The sequence below is a fragment of the Ochotona princeps genome, chromosome 26, assembly GCF_030435755.1.
Source record: "Ochotona princeps isolate mOchPri1 chromosome 26, mOchPri1.hap1, whole genome shotgun sequence".
Taxonomy (NCBI): Eukaryota; Metazoa; Chordata; class Mammalia; order Lagomorpha; family Ochotonidae; genus Ochotona; species Ochotona princeps.
Genome location: NC_080857.1, coordinates 1,620,956 through 1,635,269, shown reverse-complemented (window position 1 = coordinate 1,635,269; position 14,314 = coordinate 1,620,956). Strand labels below are relative to the sequence as shown.

The 14,314-nt window shown below is 53.2% G+C and overlaps 1 protein-coding gene across 11 annotated transcripts in view; it reads left to right on the top strand.

The window, feature by feature from the left end:
* Positions 1–11,011, top strand: part of PPP2R5C (protein phosphatase 2 regulatory subunit B'gamma) — a 115,893-nt gene extending 104,882 nt beyond the window's left edge. For 2 of the 11 annotated variants that reach the window (XM_058655559.1, XM_058655564.1), the window contains 5 exons: positions 304–405; positions 1,484–1,556; positions 5,850–5,966; positions 8,970–9,041; positions 10,741–10,877. In XM_058655559.1, the coding sequence (XP_058511542.1) occupies positions 304–405; positions 1,484–1,556; positions 5,850–5,966; positions 8,970–9,017 (340 nt within the window). In that variant the 3' untranslated portion in view covers positions 9,018–9,041; positions 10,741–10,877. Of the gene's footprint in view, positions 1–303; positions 406–1,483; positions 1,557–5,849; positions 6,183–8,768; positions 8,776–8,969; positions 9,042–10,740 lie in introns of those variants that run through there. The other 9 variants (XM_058655557.1, XM_004584290.3, XM_058655562.1 and 6 more) reach the window with 6 other exon arrangements.
* Positions 11,012–14,314: the final 3,303 nt, after the last annotated feature.

Genomic DNA, 14,314 nt, shown 5'->3' with positions numbered 1-14,314 from the left:
TCAAAAGGAAGCCAACACTGTGTGTGTCACCATTCTGTGTATAATTTCACCCTGACTGTTCAAGTGTCAGCATTCTTGATTCTGTCTCTAAGCCAGGGGGCTTTTGATGGGCATTGACTGGGACAGTGAACAGGCAGCTTGACTCACAGAGGAAGCTGTGAAGGCAGAAGCTTGGGGACAGTGTGGCCAATGCCCAGAAAGCAGAAACAGGCTGGGAACCCAGCAGGGAGCCAGGAGGGGAGCTGGGAGGAGGAGGGCAAAGGAAGCAGTGGAGGTGCGAGGCTCACGAGGTTTTCCCCACAGGACAATTCATGGTTTGATATACAACGCCCTGAAACTCTTCATGGAGATGAACCAAAAACTGTTCGATGACTGCACCCAGCAGTTTAAAGCAGAGAAACTCAAGTAAGTGGCCCTTTGCCCAGGTTCCCTTCGCTCTGAACAGACCTCTGCTGTCGAGAGTTAGCACTCGACAGGAAGCAATACCGGTCCCCTTGCGCATGGGAAGTGGCCCAGAGCTCTGCTCTGCCAACTGGTGATGGAGGAATGCATGCTCAAGGTAGCTGTTCCCTGTGTTCTGCCAGCAGAGTCATTGGCCTTGCATGTGGCAGCTCAGTGCCCCCAGGAGCAGGGCAGGCTGTAGCTTGCCATGATTTTGCTTACAGAAAGAGTTGTGATACGTCCTCAGAGGGCAAAACCCTTCTCTAAAGGGAAGCTTTATGGCAATCACTTAGTGATCCCCACAGACCTGGACTTTTCTGCCCTCCACAATCCAAAGCCAGGATCCAGGAGCCTTTTCTGGTCCTCTCACATGGGCACAGAGTCCGAAGGCCTTGGGTCATCTGCTACTGCTTTCCTAGGCCACAAGCAGGGAGCTGGATGGGAAGTAGAGCAGCCAGGACAGGAACCAGCACCCATATGGCAAGGATTTAGCCACTACCACATCACACTGGACCCTCTTAGCTTCGTTCTGTGTCCCTGGCCTTGTAATCACTCTGTGGCCTGGGGCCAGAAGGAGCAAGGATGAGCAGGGAGTGTTGCGGGAGGGTCCAGGAGGAGCAGGGGCGCTGGGGAGTGTTGCGGGAGGGTCCTGGAGGAGCAGGGGGCACTGGGGAGTGTTGCAGGAGGGTCCTGGAGGAGCAGGGGCGCTGGGGAGTGTTGCCGGAGGGTCCTGGAGGAGCAGGGGCACTGGGGAGTGTTGCGGGAGGGTCCTGGAGGAGCAGGGGCGCTGGGGAGTGTTGCAGGAGGGTCCTGGAGGAGCAGGGGCACTGGGGAGTGTTGCAGGAGGGTCCTGGAGGAGCAAGGATGCGCAGGGAGTGTTGCGGGAGGGTCCTGGAGGAGCAGGGGCACTGGGGAGTGTTGCGGGAGGGTCCTGGAGGAGCAGGGGCGCTGGGGAGTGTTGCGGGAGGGTCCAGGCTGTCTCCTGGATTGTCCTCTTGCTTGTGACTCACTCTAACACAGATGCCATTTTCCTGTTTTTCAGAGAGAAGCTAAAAATGAAAGAACGTGAAGAAGCATGGGTTAAAATAGAAAACCTAGCCAAAGCAAACCCCCAGGTACTAAAGAGAGAGTGACATGAGAATGCTAAGGGTGTGCCAGTTGGATATTTTTGTAAGATAGGAATCTGTCTAATCATGGGCAGGAGAGAGACCAGTCCCACTGACGTTGTACATGAAAATATCACAATAAAAAGTGCCGTTCAGCTTGTATCCCTCCTCGTACAAATGCTTACCTTGTCCCACACTGCTTTTGCCACAGAATTTCCTGTTAAAGGATATGTGGATCCTATGAAAAGACTGTGGTAACAGGGAGCGTGGGGTGCCCTCTCCATGGCAGGCCAGCATTGTACTGCGTGTGTCCTCTCAGAGGCCATTGATGCTGTCATTCTCACCTTTGTTGTGTTAAATACCCAGTAGCTGAAAGAAAGGAAGTGTGAGGAGGATGAAGTGGATGTCTTTTTCCCAGTGCTGTTCCCCTAAACAGAACCTTTCCTTGTTCAAAATTATCAACATTCTCCCCTCCATTGCCTGGAGCCGCCAGTGTCCCTGAGCAGGATGGATGAGGGACTGGCAGTGAAAGCCGTGCCCATGTAGGGCAGCTCCTGGCTGGCACCTGAGGCTACCGAGTCTCAGGTGCCACCCAGCAGTGGTCTGTAGTCTGATGGATGCTGGTCTCGAGGGTCGGTACCCCATCTGTGAGGGTCCCCTCTCTGGGTACCTGTGTGACCGGAATATCACCTTGCAAGGAAAACTGTTGGTCTGACTCTGACCGTGCTGGGAATTCTCGAGCTTCCTCCCGCCTCCTGGGAAGAAGGTAACTACTAGACTGTTTACCTGTGTCAGCCCAAGGAGGACATACATAGTCATTAGCCAAGGGGCATGAAATGCAGTATGACGGTAAGTTGGACGTGCCTCGCCTACATGATGATGCGTTGTCTGGTTCTCTTGGCCAAACAGCAGCATTGGGTGACACTCTGACCTGTGTGTCCTTGAACCCGGTGGCATCCTCTGGCCTTCTCTGTCCCTGTCCTATGTGAACATGCTGGTTCAGACAACTGGGTCAAATTGTGCTTAGGTAGTTACAGAATATTCCTTCCATGGATAGAATTTGTTTTAAAACATCATGAATCTTAGGGCTGGGCCAGGTGGAGGGGTTCAGCCTGGGCGTCTTGCTGTGTCCTGAAGGACCCGAGGCCAGGGGTTGCACATGGACGTATTCAGGGCTGTGAGAGCCCACACACGTGCTTGAGGTCAGCAGCCTGAAAGACATGCAAAACACATGCAAGTCAGAGTCTTGGTTTTTTGTTTTTGAGGATTGATTTATTGGAAATGCACATTTAGAAGGAGATCTTCCATCTGCTGTTTCACTCCCCAGAAGGCCACTGGGGAGAGTGGATGCTAGGAGCGTAGAATTCTGTTGTGGTCTCCCTGTGAACAAAAGGGGACCAAGAAACTGAGCCGTCTTCCCTTCTTTCCCCAATGTGTTAGCAGGGAGCTGGACCGGAAATGGAGCAGCCAGGACTTGAACTTGTGTTCGTGCGGGATGCAGGTGTCACAGGCAGCGACTTCACCTGCCAGGCCCTGCTGGGTTGGTTTTACTTGTCTTCTCTTGCACACAAAGGAACCCTCCAGAAGGAGTTGTGCGAAGCTCCCCACAGGAGTGAAGGCCAGCTGGCTGTTGCTCAGCCCTCCTCTGGCCTGTGCCAGTTTGGGATACTGTGTCTCAAGCTGTGTACAATGCAGGTGTCAGCTAGCCGAACTCCCGTCACATGACGCCAGTCATTGTGTCTGGATTGACTCCTCCGTGACTCGGGCTTTGCACACGTGCTCCCGCCCACGTCTGTCTCCAGTGGGAGATGCTTTGTGGTTGATGCCCCAGAGCCTCGGCACTTCTGCTCACTAGGAAACTGTCCGTGTCCTGCTCCCTACTGGCCACTGCTGCCGCGCCGGCTGACCTGCCTGTGGGTGACACTGTCTGGTTCTGGGAAGCTGAGGCCACAGGGCCGCTGAGACACACCTCGCACTGCGCTACATGAGACTGCTTGACCGCCTGGGCCGCCTCTGGGATGGGGCTGCCAGCAGCCCTGGGAATCCTGGCAGGCTGGGGAGCCATTAGGACTCTGTGCTGTTTGTCCCCACTGCTGTGGCAGCACTGCTTGGGCTTTCTGATGTCACACCTGGAACAATCTGAGGCAGTCAGGAAGCACGGAAGGATTCTAACGTAGACCCTTCCTTCTGATGCAGCCAGGGAGGCCTCGGAGCCTGCTGCCACTTCCAGGCCCAGCCTCACAGGGGCGAGGATCTGGCCTTCCTCCCCAGGCCTGGTGGGCAACGAGGGATCTGCTCCAGCGAGGGCAGAAATGGTAAAGTCCCTGCGCCCCCCTGTGTGGCCCACAGGCTCTTGATGCTGCTGCTATTGTATGTGCTTCTGTGAGCCCCCAGAGACAGATACTGTGAGTCATGGGAATTCCCAGGGATCCAAAGATGAGGACAAGACACGGTCCCGGTGCCCATCCCTGGCCTTCGGGCACTCATAGCCTGTGAGGGGAGCAGAAAATGGGCCAGTGGCAGCAAGCACTGACAGTGAAGGCGTGCGCCTCTTTAGAGACTCACCAAGAAACCTGGGCTCGTACATGCCCAATGCACCTGGGAGCTCAGGTGCTGTGTGCACCTCAGACAACAGGGAGCTTGGCCTGTGAGGTTACTGTTTGTGTCTTAGGATCTCGACACTGTGGAGGGGGTGTTGGGCACAGAGCGGTGAGGAAGCTGCGAGACGCTTTCCGGGGGGGTGTCAGGCATAGCCAGCAGTCTGTGCTGGGGGGAGGGTGGGGATGAAGCTCTCGTTCAAGGACCACAAGGAGCAAAGCTGAGAAGGCAGCATGGTCAGGTGCTGGCCCCAAGCATGGAAAGGGCAGCATAGGCCCAGGTACTCGTTGGTGTTGGAGATGGGAAATGACAGCTGTGCCCCAGCCAGCAGCCTGGTCTCAGATGGCTGCAGGAGTGCAGCTGGCCACACGGGCCTGAGTTGAGGAGATAGGTGGACCAGAAGGCAAAGGGGCTTGGTGCAAAAAAGGAGGGCTTGAGGGCTGGGTTTCAGGAGCCAGAGGAGACATGTAGAAGGGCCGGAGACCCAGCGCAGCGACAGGCAGGGAGGAGCAGATCTAGCAGCCAAGGCTGGAGCCCTAGAGGCTGCAGGACAGGTTTAGGACCGGCTGGGGGACAGCTGGTGAGCCAGAGGGTCACCAGTGTTGCTGGGGTCAGCCTCTCCTTTGGGCATAGGAGAGCACAGCCTGGCCTGTGTTGAGCTGTAGGGACTCACTGTTTGAGACCCCTGGTGGCAGTCCTGTGAGTGTGCGACAGCACCTGTGCACATGTCCGCATCAACACAGGTGCCCACTCTTCTGTTCTCCCCTGGCCTGGAAGGTGGGCAGTAAAGACCAATCAGCATGCCATCTTGTGAGCCCCCCCCTTTTTTAAGATTTATTTATTTTTATTGGAAAGGTGGATATTCAGAGAGGAGAGACAGGAAGATCTTCCATCTGATGATTGACTCCCCAAGCAGCCGCAACAGCTGGAGCTGAGCCAATCAGGAGCCAGGAGCTCTTCCGGGTCTCCCATGCGGGTGCAGGGCCCCAAGGTTTTGGATCATCCTCTACTGCTTTCCCAGGCCACAAGCAGGGAGCTGGATGGAAAGCGGGCCGCCGGGATTAGAACTGGCGCCCATATTGGATCCTGGCCTGTGCAAGGCGAGGACTTTAGCCACTACGCTATTGCACCACCCTTCTAACTGCAGAACACCCCTTGAAACCATCTCAGTCAGTGCTGCATCCCAGGGGACAGCCAGCGGGGCATGAGAGGGATGCTGATGGGGCAGGGAGACAGTTGTGGAGCTAACTGCCTGGTGTTGGCTTGCTAGCAGATGTCTCACTGGTTCTGTCCTGGAAAGGGCTGGGCACGTTGGGAATATGCCAACACAGGAGAGGAGTCAGGTGGCATGAGAAGCCAGAGCCAGAACCTTGCTGTGGTGGGTGATGGCAGAGCGAGAGTTTCAAGATGGCCATCAGAAGCAGAGCAGCCCCTGTACCCAAACCCAGTGTGCCCCGTCTGGAGTCAGATGGCAGGGGCTCCAGGGTGGGGGTGGGCAGTCAGGCACCAGAGCACCCAGGGAAGGAGTGTGGAAGTGACCTAGGGGCCCGGCTGTGCCTCCTAGGGCAGGCAGTGGTGACAGGTTGTCAAAGCCAGGGCGTGGGGAGTCTGTCACCTTTGAGGGGGCTCCTGCCAGAGAGGGCCATGCCCAGACAAGAGGCCAGGAGTTGCTAACGGAGAGTGCCTCCCCGCTTTGCATTGCAGTACTCAGTGTATAGTCACGCGAGCACCGTGAGCATGCCGGTGGCAATGGAGACAGACGGGCCTCTGCTGGAAGATGTGCAGATGCTGAGAAAGACAGGGAGCGACGAGGCTCGTCAGGTAAAGACCCCCACGGCGCAGCTGGGGCGTGCTGGGGGCAGACCGGCTGGCAGCGGGCATACACGGGGCCTTCTGGAAGTTCACAGAAATGGGATTGCAAGCCATTCATCTCAGCCCAAGCACTGGCAGGCCTGACTGCTTTTTCAGGATCCGGATTTTCTATCAACTTTTTTAAAGACCCCTCATACAGCAATGTCTTGTATTCCAGCTAAAGTTAAAAATTAAACGGGGATCTTGTGGATGTCCTGACTAGCCATGAGGGATCAGACGACCAGAAGCAGTTTTTAAAAGGATTAAGGGTGCCTGAGACTTGCTGCCTCGCTCACCTGAACCGTAATGATCCTGACCCTTCATTCTCTGCCAGTGTCCATCTGAGCAAACACTGGCAGTGATGCCTCCATCCGCCGCTCCTCCGCCTCTCCCTGCCCGGAAACACTCCCTCCTCAGGCCTGTTGGGTCCTGTCAGCCCCCACGACATAGCGTATGGCTTCCACCCCAAGATGCCCTCTGAACCACCTCAGTGGGAAGAAGAGAATCAGGGACCCGCACAGCTGGGCGTTAGCCACGGGGACTCAGTGCCTGCAGTGGCGTCTGAGTCATCCAGGGGCCATGTTTCAAACACCCTTGTTGGGGGGTCACCTAGACACTGCAAACCCCTTCAACCAGTACAAGATTTCCTACAAATTCCTAGCACTAAAACCCTGGCTGCGATTGTCCCTGCCGTCAGGTCCCGTGTCTTGCCTGCGACAGTCTGCAAATGCCACTGCCGTTAGGATCCTGGTCAGTGAGACAGATCTTTTCATAATCTCTGTGGAATTAAAAGATGTTTATTTCAGTGCAGAAAGAGTCTTGAAATCCATGTACACAGAGCCGTTCAAAAGTCTCTTAGAAAATGCATATTCCTGACAAAATTATACATGAATTTAAAAGATATTTTTGCACCAAAAGAAGTTTATCTTAATTTCATCTTTCCATACGATTTCTGAGTACCGTCATGTTTACATCTGATTCAGACAAACTATACGCCACCTATTGAGGCAGGATGAGGTGTGAGCAAAGGCACAGAGCATGTGCAGCCCCGCCCTGCACTGGAGCGGGTCTGCATCTGCATGAATATGCATGAGTGTGAAGACGTCTCATGCCGGACATTGATTCTTCACACCCAGAAGTGATCCTGCGCTTTGGATACACAGGGTTCGATAAGTAGCCCCAAGCTGACACCCTGGAACTGCTCTTCACGTGGCCCTGCTGGAAGCTCTGGGGCCTCTTGCATGGCTCCTGCTATGTTTGGGGGAGAAGCTCGATGAGATGCTGTGCTCACAGGGCCACTGGCAGGGGGAAAGCTGTGAGTGCTGGAGCCCAGATTTGCACATTGATCTCTGCTCCCTCCCAGCCACCCCCTCATCTCGGACAGTTGAGGTCGGCATCAGAGCAGGTGCATGAATGCTTCCTGCAGCTCCTCAGGTGGGAGACAGAGAGGTCCGTGAGAGGCTGGCACGCACTTGGCTCTCGTGCTTGCCTCACTGCTGCTCCTGGGGACTGAGTGTCACCTGGCACAGTGCTGTGTGACCTGTGTGTGCCAGTTCCTTTTCCTGCTTGCTGTTGCAGTGGGCAAGGATGCAAAGTTACCTGTTTGGTGAGTCCTGAAGGCTTCCAGTGGGCTGAAGACTTGTAAGGGCCTTGTCAGCCACAGACCAGGAACCCCGCTGGAACGTCCGTGGCCACCAGGAAGCTGGCCTAGCGAGCCCTAACACACATGGCCGCACAGTTGGAGAGGAAGGTGACGGCATGCAAGCCAGTTTTCAGGCAGTAATTGTTAAGATTGGGGAATTTCTTCTGGTAAAACCTTTGAGTCGGGTCAGAATTACAGTGAGGAAAAGAATAAATACTCCAACTACATGAACTTGAATGTCACAGACATCTTTAGGGTTCCCACCCTGTGCCCTCCGAGGGGTGTGTGCCACCCAGAGCCACAGATGCGTCCAGACCAAGGAGCTCACTCCATTCCTGGAACATCATGGAAACTTCCAGACCAAGGAGCTCACTCGTGCCGGGAACATCACAGAAGCCTTCACCCAGAGGCTCGCCCCATCCTGGACGCATCACAGAGTGTCCAAGACCAGGGGCTCAGCCCCTGCCCGAAGCATCACCCATGCCAACAGCAGAGTCCTAGGCGGCGTCTCCTAATTCTGGAAGTCAGGCTTGTGGCCGGGTTTTCTCTGTGATTGGTGCTTTTACAGAAATCATTCCCAGCCTCACCTTTGGGTTCCTCTGGAAGGCTTCATGCCACTGGAAATCAGTTCTCTACAAATTACCTTAATCTCAGTAAGAAGTCTGGCAGGCATAAGAAATCGACATGCTGGGTGTAAAGTTCATATGGAAATTCGGGGGGACTTAGAGCAGCTGAAACAACTCAGAAGACAAACCACGTTGGGAGAGCAAGCACACACGCACCCCAGTCTGCAGCCTCACTGCACGCACTTCTGCAAGTCCCATGAATTTCAGTGAATCCCAACGCAGCCACACATGTTTATGCAATGCAGTCTCTTAGACTTAAATCTTGGAATTGATAGACTGCTTATTTGAAAATACTTGAGTCATTTTCCTGAAGTTCTGAAAAATACCGGTGCTAAGCGTGCAGCTCCACCACGGGCCTGACAAGAAGCTTTGGGTCAAACTTTTGGTTTCATATTGTTATGTAACTATTTCCAGCACCCTTTTAATTTTACTGTCAACCAACTGGGCTATTCCAAAAACAATTCCATATTCCTTTAAAGTGATCTGAAGTTTGGGTTGGGACAGGTGAAGGGTGGGTGGTCATGTTTGAGGAGGCCAGGCAGGTGACCCCACAGCTGGTGGGGGGACTTGGCTCTACTAGGTTGTCAGCACCACACTCCAGACCTACCACAGGAACCTTGTGTGGCCCTATTCAGAAAACGTATGTTTCATGTGAGCAGCATTGCTGACAGAGGCATTTAAAATGTTTACAATTCTTCTCAACAGTTGGTCGGGAGAAAGGCAGTGTCAACCACGCAAGTAAGGAAGGTGTAGACATTCGGAAGGTGGGCAGCGCAGGTACTCGTTCCTAACTCTGTAGAGCTTATGTAAGGCTTTCTGTCTGCGGAGAGAACTGACAGGCTCTGCGTGTGTCCGTGAGCGGTTGCTTCTATGTCATCCCCACTGTGATAGTCCTTGAAGAAATCTGGCTTAGTCCTGGACAAGTGCAGTGAGGTTTGAACTTAGACCTTTGTAAGAGAAAGAAAGCGTGTACCACCCCTGTGCCCAGCCTCTGGTGCTGATGGCCCACCTGCTGGGTGTGCAGGTGCCCTGAGCGCAGGCCGGCTCCTCCCTGGGTTCACCTGTGCCCCGACCCCCTAGCGCAGCCTCGCCATGATCCTTCCTTTGCTGCCTCCTGGTTTGCCTGTTTTTTCCCTTTGTGATTTGTGAAATAGTCTGCCTGACACACCAGGCTGCGCACCTGGGCAGAAAAGCTCCCATGTCCACACTTCCCACGCTGCTGGAAGCCCCGGGGTGTGTTTCTCCTCTCAGCTGGCGGCCACTGGCCCAAACCCCCAGGTGCTGCCTTCTGAGTTTCTTCTGGGATGACCTGCTGCAGCACATCTCCCAAGTAAAGATCTTGGTTTGGTTTTGCTTCGTGTGGCTTTGTTTTACATATCAACCTGGAAAAGCGTAAGACACAGGCTAGGATTTCGCCTCCGAGAAGCCAGCACATGTCAGGGACCACACCGTAGGGAAAAACACAGCCTGCCCTCCCCATGAGTGAATGCCAAGTTCAGATTTCTAGAAATAATCCTACACTGAGGTCACACAAAACTCTTTTCAATTGCTTATACTTAAATAAATTGATTTCACAAAAATGTGAAGTTTTCATGTAGAGCTCTGCAGGTCCTTGGACTTCTTTATGCCAGCCAGGAGATGCGTATTTTACATGCTGTCCCAAAGCCAGAGATGCCCCCTTGCCCACATCTCCTTGGCCAGTGATAACTTAGAAAGCACCCCAAGAACGCTTGCTGTCTGGCAGTGCGTGGTTTCCCGAGACACTAGCAGAGAGGAAGCCTTCGGCCCCGGCTGCTACTCGCCCACTTGTGGTCCCAGGTGCATGCTGCATGTAGATGATGTAGCTGATGTCTTGTTTCAAAATGCTGGAGTGAAAACTCAGCCAGAGTTGAGACCCTGTTAAACTCTAGCCTGCCAAAAGAGCATTCACTTAGTTTATTTATTTTTTATTTTAAAGTAAAAGCAAAATTTCCAAAATTTATGGATGAAAATGCAAGGGAAAGAGGAGTTTGGCTTACTACCCTCAGCAGTAGGACTGTGTGCTGTAAATAATATAGGTAAGCACTAAAGGTCATGTTCCCCCATCTGGTACAAGATTTAGGTCTCTTCCACTTGTAAATTCAGCTCAAGTGTTTTCCCTTCATTCTTACTTACTGCAAAGAAAATGTCTACCTTCTCAAATGTTTCTGTGATGAGCAAGGCCATAAAAGTGGCTTTGGTAATGTTTTTTGAAACAGGCAGGTGTCATTTACTGGGTTCACTGCCACTGGTGACCTGTGTTGGGGAGGAGCCTGTGTTGCACACACGGCCTCCAGCTGGTCCCAGGTGGTGTCTTACCAGAAGAGGTGCACCTGCCACCACCACGGTGAGAACCCATGTGGCTGGCCAGTGCTGTGCATCCACCCCGAGCCCAGATGCAAGTTTGCCCTTTAGCCAGCATGGTCTGTGGCCAACTACACTGCCTTTGTCATTCCAGGCCCAGAAAGACCTGAAGAAGGACCGTCCTCTTGCGCGTCGCAAGTCCGATCTGCCTCAGGACCCCCACACCAAGAAAGCCTTGGAGGCTCACTGCCGAGCCGATGAGCTGGTCTCCCAGGAGGGGCGCTAGCTCCCTGGCACCGCGGGGCTGCGCATGCACCTTGCGAGGCTCCGGCAGCTGTAGAAAAGAACTCACTTTCATGTGCCATACCAGTCAGTTACACTCACAACCCAGGCTTTCTCCAACCTGTTATGTAAGCAGCCCTGTATGACCGCCTCAGCTCAGTGGTGACTTGGCAGACCCGGTGAGCAGAGCATGGGCTGGGGACAGAGCCCTCAGCCCGGCACAGCCTGGAAGCACCTCATCACACTCGGCCCAGATGGAAGTGTGAGCCTCACACACACGTGGTTCTGGGGGAACAGCAGTGTTGTCCAAACCCAAGGGCACTGCCTGCTTCTTCAGATTCGACAGACTTCTGAGTGGCTCCCACTGGTGGCAGGCCAGCAGTTAGCATGTGCTGTGGTTTCAAGCTTACTGAGATCGCTCTCGCTGTGGGTGCTAATGTGGCCTGCTGGCGCAGGACGTGCCAGTCCTCAGCCACAGGTCCCCCCAGGTGTTAGCTCGTACTCGGCACAGGCGCACATCGTGCTCTCTGGTGTGCGCCTGAAGCCATTCAGTCCGCGGTACAGCACCAAGGGTTCAGGAGTGAGCTTTGAATAAGAAATTTACTTTAGAAAGAGCTTGCTCCATCTACCTGGAATAGAATTGGAATATTTAAATTATGTGTTCCCATTTTTATCGACAAAATTATTTTTCATCAGCTCACACACTGTTGCCCTCTGACAGGGCTCTTGAGTGAGTAAAACAGCAGTCCATACAATCTACACTTTGCGTGAGCTGAGCCTCTGGGCATATTAAAGTGATGGGAGTGACACGTGACGCCCGGCTCACCAAGGCCCCTTGCTGTTGGGTGGTCCCCAGGGAGGAGGCTGGATGTGCAGCTCTCTTCCGAAGAAGAGCACGCGCCGCAGCCTCGAAAAGGGAATCCTGTCAGGGAGCTGCTGCCGTCTGCACGCACCGCTGTGTGCCCAGGTTCCCTCACGCCTCGAGCGTCTGTTCTGGATGGAGTAGCCATGTCCGTTCGTTTCTCTCAGGGTGACCTGTGTTCTGACTTCCTTCTGCATAAACACTGCTCGAGATGGCGTGGCTCTTGCTGGCAAGTGGCCCTGGTTTCTGTATCCCTGGCACTGGGTGACATGTCATGCTCAGTGTGACGACGCATGGCCTCTCTGAGGACCTGGTCTTTTACTGAGGTCTCGGATGTCTGCGAAGGGACAGCCGTACAAGCCACCCGAAGTGCTGGGCGTGGCCACAGTGCTGAATCCCTGGTGACAGTATTCCCCAGTGTCTTGGTGGGGAGCCATCTGGTGGGAGGGCTCTTGTGTGCGAGGACTTGGGCAGAAGCGGCCAGCCAAGAGCTGGCCACTGTACTTCAAGCACGCTTCCTGAAAAACTTGATAAGTATCTGTCCACTTTTCCCTGATGAAACCGATCCTTTACAAAAAATAAGTTGAAATGCCTTCCCCTTTTTGAGGGAAAAAGGGTGCTTTTACTGTATAAAGCAGCGTCTCATCTACTTTGATATCCCATTGTTTGAACTCCAGTCTTTATCCAGTAGTCTCAGATGCCCTTGATTCTGGATGCTGGGGGTGTCTGAAAGAGGTTTCTGGAAGGATTCCTTCTTGCCCTAGGGGAAAGCAAAGTATCTGTGGCCAGTGCTTAGGTGAAACTCACCCTGTGAGAACATCTCTCTGTCTAGCTTTTGTTTCTGCTCCGTACAGAAGGGGGGGAGCTTTGAGAGGAGCCGATTGTCTTTGATGAGTCTTCCTTAGTGTCCGGGCCTGTCGGTGTCCCTGGCCGGTTCTCAGCCTCCTTGGCCGCCTCGGTCAGTTCTCCTAGAGGCGCCATGCTGCCCCATCCAGTGCGGACTGCGCCAGCACTGTATCAGAAACGAGCTGGTAGCTGTTTTCTTTCTAGATTCTGCATTTGGCATCTCCATTCTTCCCAGAACGTGTCTCTGTACATCAGAAATGTCACTGTTCGGAGTGTCTTTTTAGTGTGGCTTTAGTATGGCTTCCTTTTAATATTGTACATACATTGTATCTTTGTTTATGGTAATGAGTAATAAAAATGTAGACTTCATATTTTGTACAAAATGTCCTATGTACAGAATAAAAACAAAATTCATAGAAACAGCATAAATAGGTAAGTGGCACAATTATTTTTCTTTAGAAAATATCTGTAACTTTATGCTTTAGTGAAATGTTTTAAGTACCTACATATTTTTTAACATTTTGTAATTCTGAACTTTTGTTTTGACATTGTTTATGAAGAGAGAAACTTCATACACTTGCCATTTAATATGCTCTTTTATCTAATTTAAAAAAAACCTCTAAAAATTCGTGTATGAGACGGACTAAATAAAGAACCTGTGACTTTTACTGCTCATCATGACGCTGCGTTCAGCCCAGCAGGGTGCGAGGCAGGCTGTGACTGTGACCAGGGCCAGCACCGGCCTCCTGGGTCACTTCTGGATGCAAATGGCAGAAGTGACATTTCAGAGACCGCTTTGCTTTTTTCAGAATCAGAACATAATGCAGAGATGAAATGATTGGAGCCCCAGGTACTTTTTAAGATTCTTGAATAGAAAGCCAAGTTTTTAACGTGGAGTCGAATGGCTAAGGGTAGGAATTTGGAGCCTCATGTAGGACCACCTCACTACTGCTGCCAGTACCTGTCAGTGGCCACGCTGCATCATGCCGCTTCAGGGGTCAGCCCAGGGGGGCTGGCCACAGAGTGGGTGTGGGCGGCCCACATGCCCGGCCTTGTCACGGAAGGCACACCAAGAAGGGAGGCATCTCTCAGCAGGCACTGTCTCGTGTCCCCTCTGCGTGCATCAGGGACCTCGGAGACTTGAGTCCAGCTGAGGCATGACTAACCTGCTGCCCTCCCCACCCCCCAACACACACTGCCAGCAGGGAGGAACTGGCAGTCATGCTGGAGTCAGGCGGAGCACCCAGCACCTCCAGACATCCCACAGCACTTCCTGACATGCACTGAAGAATTCACCCCCAACAGGTCATGGGTCATGTTACTTTCTCAGGTAAAAATACAGGTGCTTGAGCCCAACATGGTAGCCTAGGCTAAAGTCTTCACTTTGCACGCGCCGGGATCCCATATGGGCACCAGTTCTAATTCCAGCGGCCTTGCTTTCCATCCAGCTCCCTACTTGTGGCCTGGGAAAGCAGTCGAGGACGACCCAAAGCCTTGGGACCCTGCACCCACATGGGAGACCTGGAAGAAGCTCTTGGATCCTGGCTTGATTGGCTCAGATTCGACCATCGCAGGAAAATCCAGGTGCTTCCTACCTGAGGAGAAACTTAGGTGCTGGTTCCCGATGCAGCCCCCTCTGCTGCTCCGGGGGCTGCCGGTGAGGCCGCGTCTGTGGGGCTCCTGACCAAACCTGTTCTGTTGTTTGTTTTTGTCCTTTTATCTTCTTTTTGGAACTATT